Source organism: Humulus lupulus, chromosome 2 (assembly GCF_963169125.1).
Source record: "Humulus lupulus chromosome 2, drHumLupu1.1, whole genome shotgun sequence".
NCBI lineage: Eukaryota > Viridiplantae > Streptophyta > Magnoliopsida > Rosales > Cannabaceae > Humulus > Humulus lupulus.
The window spans coordinates 11,508,721-11,518,272 of NC_084794.1; the positions used below are offsets into that span (position 1 = coordinate 11,508,721).

A 9,552-nucleotide genomic window follows, 5' to 3' on the forward strand; every position below is an offset into this window, starting at 1 on the left:
AATTGATTATGAGAAGCCAAGTAAAAATAAGGATTTGATTTGATGTATATTCTCTATGCATTTTGTATTAATCTTCATAATTAGATGTTTACTTTGGGTAATAATCGATCGCTACAACATCATAATACATGTGCTATGGGAGGTATTATAGATTATTTGTGGGTCCATAAATCAGAACATGGCCTACAAAGATTGCCAAAAATTGGCAACAATACTATTTTTTTTATATATACAAATATTTTTAGTTACGTGGATGAAAGATAAAATAAAAATATTAATATTTTAGAAAGAATCACCGCTGGAAATACTCTAATTTGTACTAAAATAGTATTTGAGAGTGAATGTCTTAAATACCTTTTAGTCACTACTGTGATTCTAGCCCTTTCATTATGCAAACATTCAGTTATTTATGTATTCATATGCTTACCCAATTAAATTGTAAATTTACATAATGCTACTAAGGCACCATCACAATTTTGACACAATATATAGTTTAATTTAAATATATATATATATGTGTACTAATTTAATGATGTTTTTCATAATTTTATCATTTTATATGATAACTTGTTATACTTTTTGGTGTGTTGTTTGCTATAATTCTAAAGTAACTTTTAAGTTTTAATTTTTAATAATAATACAAAAAAAAATCTATTATTCTCATGTAAATACATGGTAACTAAAAAGTGTTTTATAGTTTTTCATTTTAAAATTACTATGTATTATAATAAATTATACAATAACTTATTAGTTTCCAAAATAAACTTTAAGATAATAAAAAAGTATACTAGATAATAAGATATCATACTTTTAACCTAAAAATGAGTCATGTGTTTAAAATGTAACTAATTAGTATCTTAAGGTAACCAAAATGCATATTGAAATAAGGTAACAAAATATAACCTAAAATTGAAGTCATTTTTAAAGATAACTAATCAGTATCTTAAGTAACCAAAATGTAGCTTTTGAAAGAAAAAAAAAAAAGAAAAAAGAAAAATGGGTGGTGACTAGGCTTCCCCTTTTTTCACATTGAGGTGGAAAAAATCCCACTTTTGTTGGATGTGCACCTAACTTTAATGTTTTTTTCTTCAAAATCTGGTATAATTTATTTTTAAATTGAATGTATTATTTTTAAATAAGATGGTCAATTTTGTAAATGAAAAAAGTGAATTGATTTGTAAATAAAATTTATCCTAAGTATATTATTGAAAAAATCCCTAACAATTTTAAGAAAGCACGGAAATAATTTTTAAAACTTTAAAGAGGTACAAAAGTTACAATTTGTTGCGATTACATGTGTTTTTTGTCCCAACAAATTTTATACCTATATATAATAAGTTATGAGTAAAACTACAATAATAACAAAATGTGACTGAAAGTAACATTTTACTCACAAATTTATGTTCCGACTAAAAAGTTATCACTGAAAAATAACGTTTTTTTTGTAATGGATGGCTGCATCATATAGTAGAGATGTATATTGAATAATGATATTTATATGACAAAAGAAAATCTACTACTTATGTTTCAACTTAATTAGACTATACCATTAGGTTTTTAAATTTCAAAATTGTCTCATATAATAATTACATTTTCTAAACAAATATTTTTTGAGCCAAAATATGTCCAGAATTAAAACAATGTATGACAGTATTAGATCACATAAACCCTTAAATTTTGGATGTAGAGAACACACAACTTCGATGAGTGCTTCAATAATGAAAGTGTTAATGGGCTTGTGTGATTCAATGGTGCTTCAATCCAAGTGGATAATTGTGGGTAGAGATCCGAAAAAGAAAGGATAGAGAGAGAGAGATGTTTTTTGAGTGAGAAAAAAAGGTTCAATGGTGAAGTAGTGGTGGTGGTTGTGGTGGTAGTGGTGTCGCCGTGGAGAGAGAGAAGAATTAATGAGAGAGACACTATATATAGTCACAAAACTTCAAACAATAATGATATCACAAAAGTCTATTTTTGTGATGCCACATAATTTTGTTATATACTACTAATAAATGTAACCTTTAACGATAACTTTTTAGTCAAAATATATATTTTGTATGACTAAATGACACTTTTAGTAACAACAAAAAATTATTTGTGATTAAAAAATTATACTTAATCACAAGTATAGTTTTAGTGACAACCTATTATTTTTAGTGATTAAAAATACATTTAGTGACAACAAATTGTGATTTTTGTGACTAATACTTTTAGCTACGGACTTTTTAGTGATAACACATATGTATGATAATTTTTTTTAGTCACAGATGACTAAATTTATTGTGACTAAAACTAAGATTTTTTTTGTAGCTTTAGAATTAGTGTCTATTTATCATATGCTTAAAGCATGAAATTTTTCGGAAATTTTTAGTGGAAAATCTCTTCCCAACGAAACAACTCTTTGGTGCTTCTCTAAGAAGAGCTTTTTGAGAAGCCCAAAACAAAAAACACAAGTGATGCCAACCAAAGCCATCATCTTATGACTAAAATATCGGAGAATTTTTTTAATTTTTAAAATTATTGATTTATTTTTTTTGGAAAAAATAATGATTTAAATTCTAATTTATTTAGTCAGAGCCAAAAAGTTGAATTTTTTTTTAATTATCCTTATTCTATAAATGTGTATTATTTACATATACACACCTCTGGGAGTTCCATTATGGCTGATTTAATCACAGTAATCCCATATAGATGCAATGGAAGAATGTTATGATAACTTTCGTACTCTTCTATTTTCTTCCGTACATACTCTTCATTCTGTTTTGTCTACAACAAAAAATAAAAAGATAATTACAAAAAATTAAAAAAGGATTAGCGGAAAAATGCAATACAGTAAACTTTCATATTCTAATAAGTTGGTCTTATAAACTATTCTTGAACATACATTGTATTTTTTATTTTTATTTTTTGTGATCATCTAGTTCATTTGAAAAATTACAAGTTATGTGTTCTTTACACTTGCTTCACTATAATATTCTCTAAGTAAATTTATTCAAACAATTATCTAATTTTAGTAAAGATATAATAAAATTTGGAAAAAAGCTTTTGATTTTAGATTTGCTCCAGTAGTATGTTTTTAAATATTTACTTATTAAGAAATATGTGTTAAGGGACGAACACTCACAATCACTCATTTAATAAATTATATATTCCCAAAATTCACCTTTTTAATTTTTAAATAATACTAATTTTTACAAAGTTACTTTTTTTATATATAGTTTAAATATCATACTTTTAAAAAAATAGAGGAAAGAGAAACTAATTAAAATTACTTACAATAGTAATTTATAAATTTAGAGCAGTACTGTAGTAAAATATAAAAAGAAATTTTGTATAATGCTAAATCTGGTGAAGTGCTATTTCAAAATAATTTTTTATATTTTCAAAAATATTCTATTATACAAGAAAAGTATATATTGTGAGTGTTTTCGGAAATTATAAATAAATTTAATTATGACTGCATTACTAAAAATTATATAAGAAATAATTTGGTTGTGAACATACCTTTGTATCTATTTTCGTTGGAGGTACTACTTCTTTCAACACCTCATACAATATTGATGCTGTGTAAAGACTTTTTCGCAACTTCTCCCTTCGAGGGTTGAGAAAATATTAATAATAATTATTATTAACTCATATAATATATATAACTACCATTTAACATAATAATTGCGGAATTATAGACATAGTGTTGTGGTACTAATTACACTTATCTCCACAAAAAGTAAAAGAGTATAATTGCAGCAAAACCCTCCAAGTTTTACAATTTTTTACACTTAATCCTCAAATCTTTATTTTTAGTGGTACTACCTCTTAAATCATCGTTGGCAAATTAACAATCTTGTTAGTTTCATTCAGTTATCTACTAACATGGGTACACGTGGCCATATAGGGGATTAAGTGTAAGAAATTGTAAAGATAAAGAATTTTGCCGCTATTTAAGAGTAATTAATGAATTATGATGTGACATTGGTTTTAAATGGTCATGTGTGTAACAAAATAAAACTAACGAGATTGTTAATTTGTCATCATAATGGTAGTTTGGGAGGTTACCCACCAAAAATAAAGATTGAAAGTTTAAGTGTAACAAAATGTAAAAATTACAGTGTGACAGAAAATGTAAAGATTAGAGAGTTTTACTGTGAATAATTACTCAAAAGTAAATAAGTTTGAATTCCCTTTATATTTGTCAACCAAAGAGGAATGGAGGTTTGGGGATATATATGGCCTTATTATCAAAGTTGGCATGGGCCATGATATAAAAGGAGACTAGGCCTTGAGTGAATATTTTGACTACCAAATAATACTGTGGTATTATGGATTTCTGCATTGTTGAGACAAAGAGTTCAGACTCTAAATAGTATTATAGTTTTGCAGGCAATGTGGACTTATGGTCCAAATCGTGTGGGTGAAACCTCAGGGAGTTCGTGAGGATTTTCATTATGCCCAAGTACACCCGTTCACTAAAGTGGCTGACTTGTTTGTGGAAGGGACACAAAGATGGGATGTAAATGCGGAGGTGGAGAAATTAAGATGGTGTTTCATTACTTAACTAAAAAATTGTTATTAATTTTAAAACTTAAAAATTGTTTTTTGAAAATAGACGTTGTATTCAGAAAATAATTTTTAAAAATAAAGTTATGAAAAATAGAAAATTTTGAGAACAGGAAAAAATTGTTTCTGTTGTTCTCAAATTTTTTTGGTCTATTTTTTTTCTCACATCACTTTTTAATTATTATTATCTAATATCATTTATTGTCACATCATTTTCTCTCTAATTAATTTCTCTCTCTTCACTTTCTCTCTCATCAATTTCTATCTCCTTATTTTCTCTTCTTACATTTTCTCTCTTCTTACATTTTCTCTCTCCACTATCTCTTTTGTTATTTTCTCTCTTCTCACTTTTTGCATTTTTATTTTCTCTTTTATCATTTTTTATCTCTTTATTTTCTCTTGCATCCTTTACTATTTCCTCATTTTCTCTCTCATCACTTAATATTTCCTCATTTTCTCTCTCATTATTTTTTCTCCCTCGCCATTTCCTCTCTCTCTACTTACTTCTCTCTCTTCATTTTCTTTCTCATCACATTCTCTCTTATTTTTTCTTGCATCGATCAATTTCTCTCTTCTCAATTTCTATTTCTTCAACTTTTCTTTCCTTACTTTCTCACTAGGGATGGCAAAAAAACCTGGTGGATTGGGGCGGGTCGAAGCCCCGACCCGACGGGACGCCCCTGATTCGAATATAACCGGGGAAATAACGAGGTGGGTCGAGATCCGACCCGACCCGCTAGTAATTGAAGCAGGTCGGATCACGACCCGACCCAGTTGTTGTTGTTTTTTTTTGTAATAAATAATTTTTTTAAAAAATAATTACTGCCACTATTTAGAGTGATCAACGATTCAAATATATATATATATATAAGACAATATATTTAAGAGAGGCATATGAGAAAATTGATGTTTTGCTTTGAAGTATATTGATTTTTTTTTTTAATTTTAGTATGCAAGACCATTTATAAAAAAAATGAAGCTGCTCATTTATGTATAGTATGAGATTTTTTTGCCATTTATTTTTATATTGTAACATATTTTAAAAACTCAGTCTTTCTTTTATTAAAGAAAACCAAAAAAAAAAAAAACAAAAAAACCTTACCGGGTCGGGTCTGACCCGCTCCATCACATCCAGGGCGGGTTTGACCCGACCCGTATCAAATGCCTTAATGGGGCGGGATGGGTTGGGGCAGATCTTTAGCGGGGCAAGGCCGACCTGCCCCATTTACATCTCTATTTCTCACTCTTTATTTTTCATCATTTTTTCTTTCAAATTATTTTATCTCATTATTTATTACAAACTTTTAAAAGATTTTTATCTTTGTTAATTTTTATTTAAGATTTAAAAAAAACTAAAAAATTATTTTGAGAAAACATTAACCAAACACCTCTTGTTTTTTGAAAACTACAAAAATTATTTTCATAACTTTGAAAACAGAAAACAAAACCAAACCGGCCCTAATAAAAGGGAGGGTATGTTCCAAGATATACTGAATTCTACACCTTGAGAGGGCAACTGTGGAAAGATTGACAATGATCTGGAAGGGGTAGGGTGAGGTTGATGCAATAGTTTTACGTGCAAATGCCTTATTTTTAAATGGTTTTGAACCCGAATTAGCAGTGGCAAGGCAACCAGATCTGAGCAATAATCTAGAAGTGGCCTTTCATGTGTCTCAAGCAGATTGATTCAGTCGAAGATAGAAGCTGAGTTTAAGGTGATCCTTCTAGTTTTGGAGTTACCAAAAGCAGATTCAGACTGTAAGGCACTTCAGAATAGGAAAGTGGCCATTCAATGGGGGAGTTTACCCAGCTTTTGTTTGCATTTTGAAGTTATTAGATTATTTCTTTTGTTGTTGCAAAGTCTTTTTTTTTTTGCTTAATCAAATGGAGGTTTATTCAGCACAAAAAAAAAAGAAAAATTTAAATTCCCTTTCTTCCAATAATAATAATAATAATAATAATTGAGGGCATTAATAATTAATTAAAAGGAAATGAAGCTTAAAATTGAACAAAGTATAATAAAATGAAGTGAAGCCTCACAACACTTGTACTTACCCTACCAATACCAAATTTGATTCACAGTAGTGACAATAAAATTGTAGGATTTCCACAGGATCACTTTTAGTCGGTATTGTTTCCTTTTCCTCCTGTGGAGACAGACAGAGCGTAATTATTAATCTCCTAATATTCAGAATTTTTTCATTTTTACTGAATTTCAATACATTCCAAATTTCCAATAGCTAGCCATTTTGATATTTTTTTGGTGTAGTAAAGTAAAATATTGGAGTCAGAATGATAATAAGAAGAATATATAATGAGAATAATTATACTTTAAAATGAAAATTATTGTTTTTTTTAGATGTTGGAATAAAATGGAATTAGTATTATATATCGGCAGAATTATTCATATTTTATAGACCAAGACAATTTAGTATAAGAAAAATAAAAGAGTGAGCTGATAATTTATTTTTTGTTTTAATTTTATAGACTAAGTTCTTAATTGGTAGAGAGTTAGAATGAGCTTTCCAATGAACAATATTGTTATTGTTTGACATTATGATTCGATTGTTTAATTAACAAAACCAAACATTAGAATAGCTTTTGTATAAGAATTCTCATTCCATTTGTGAGGCCATTCACAATTAATGTTAAAACTCATGTGTTAGCAGCTTCTAGAGAGTTTGAAGTATTTTAGGCAATTTACTTATTTTATTAAACAATTTTACCTATATTATTATAAAATAAAACAAAAGGTTTACCTATATTTAGTTAAACAATACTTCTATATTTACACTTTTTTTTCTCTATCCCTCCTCTTAATTAATTAATTAATTAATTCTTTCTAAGTATATTTTTGTTATAAATTTATACAAATATTCTCATAGACCCAATGAGAATTGGGGGTAATTACAAATTATTATCAATTGTAAAAAGATTTATATATTTTTGGACTCTGTGTTTTGTCTCATTACCTGTTTGGACCCTATATTTTGACAAATTACTTTTTGAACAATGTGTTTTGTAAAATAGTTCAAATAGATCCTTAAGCTCAATTTTGATAAAGAAAAAATTGAATATAACAACACAGTTGTTAGACAAAATAATATTGTTTTTGTTTTAAATTGTTAGTTTAGTGAATTATTTGTAATTTTAACTCATAAAATTTTGATAAAAATTGAGTTTATGGTTCTATTTGAACCATTTTATAAAATTCAGGGTCCTAAAAATCATTTGTCAAACACACATGATCCAAAACAGTATAAACTCATTTTAAAATATATTTATTACATTTTTTTTTGTGTAATTATTAACTGTTTTGTCAAACATGATGAACATATATAAAAATTCATAAATAATTACTACTTGACATTCAAATATATTTTGTATTTTAAAATATAATATAATTATTACCCGAGATATATAATTACTATCCTAGTAATTACACAATTATTTCCAATCAGACTCTCTTAAATAATATAGTAAAGAAGCCAACAAGAATACTCTAAGTATTGGCTACACGAGAATCAATCACGCCTTTTTTATAATGCAGGATATGGAACATCAATTTAATGGTTGATATTATATTTACTTACATATATATATATATATGTATGTATAGTTATTATAATTTATACTCACATTTTCAAGCCTGCGTAAAAGATTTTTCATAAACTGGGAAACACCAACACCACGTGATAAAGGATCCAGCTCGTGTGCTTTCTGAAACGCCACGAAACGGCCTAATAATAATAATATTCAAATTAAAAAAAAATATATAGATGCATGAGAGGATGAAGTAAGTGAGTAAGATTATATGTTGTTGAATTATTGTAAGAGTAAGTGGAAGAGTGTGGTGTGGTGTGGCATACATAGGTAGGCGACCCTGGGGTTTTGGTGTTGTATCTCATTTGCCACCCTAAAAATAGGACCAACAACAGATGCGATTGCGGAAGGGATGATCACCTCATCATCATCATCACTCTCGACAATAGGCTTCTTCGCAAGCTCATCCTTCCTCCCGCTCCCCATCATCATACGCCACCAGATCTCCACTCTCCCTCTCTTTTGCCATGCCACGCCTTAATTTTAAATCCTTAATTAGCATCATTTTTCTTTTTCTTTTTCTTTCTCTTTTTCTTTATCTAAAGAGATCATATGGACCGTAGGATGAAATCTGATGAGGCGGAGTGATCTAATCTGATGAGAAAGAATAATATTTTGCTTTTTCTTTCTTCCTTATCAAGTAACACACGTTTTACATGCTTTCTTTATCCAAACGTATATATGAATTATTCTTCCGTGAGCTAGCTAAAACATTACTTTTTTTTTATTTTGGCTTATATTTGAAAGTTGATTAACTACTACTGTTTTACCCACTTTAATTAATGAACACATAAAAATCAGATTTAGCTTAAGAAAATGTGTAGAAAAATAAAGATGACACATTTATTTTTACATGATTCAGTCATGATTTCTCACAATCTACTTCATAGGATCTTGTCGAGAGGTGAAACAAATACACTAACAAAACTCAGAGTTATTACAAGTTACAATGTAGTAAACATTGTTAGTGATTAGTTATGGTTGTTACATTAGTTAATTGTACATCTGTCTAATTCTGTTGTTAGTTAGATTTGTACAGTATATATATACCCTTTGTACAACAATTCAATCACTTAATGAGAATCACTTTTACCTAATCTTAAATGTTTAACATGGTATCATAGTATTAATTCTCTCTTCGTTCATTCATTGGTTTTCGTTTTTCCGATCACCTTCTTCGTTCACAACAACTCTGCTGTTTGTTCTTGATTCATGTTCATTGTTTGTTTCACAATGTCGACTACCACTCCCTCATCTCCGGCGGTGTCTATTGCTGCTCCGATCAGTTTTTTCTCACAAACTCTCAGTCAAATTAGATGGTAAAGATTATCTACTTTGGAGGCCACAAGTTCTTGCTGCCATTGTTGGCCATGATCTCTCTAACTACATCTCTGCAAC

The 9,552-nt window shown here is 28.4% G+C and overlaps 1 protein-coding gene across 1 annotated transcript in view; it reads right to left on the bottom strand.

Moving 5' to 3' along the window:
• The window catches only part of LOC133817282 (callose synthase 7-like), a 56,213-nt gene extending 47,609 nt beyond the window's left edge, over positions 1-8,604 (bottom strand). The window contains exons 1-5 of the mRNA XM_062249754.1: positions 8,421-8,604; positions 8,191-8,291; positions 6,607-6,698; positions 3,502-3,589; positions 2,641-2,763 (exon numbers count right to left, since the gene is read on the bottom strand). Coding sequence (XP_062105738.1) covers positions 2,641-2,763; positions 3,502-3,589; positions 6,607-6,698; positions 8,191-8,291; positions 8,421-8,586 — 570 coding nt within the window. The 5' untranslated portion in view covers positions 8,587-8,604. The remainder of the gene's footprint in view (positions 1-2,640; positions 2,764-3,501; positions 3,590-6,606; positions 6,699-8,190; positions 8,292-8,420) is intronic.
• Between the last annotated feature and the right edge of the window lie 948 nt (positions 8,605-9,552).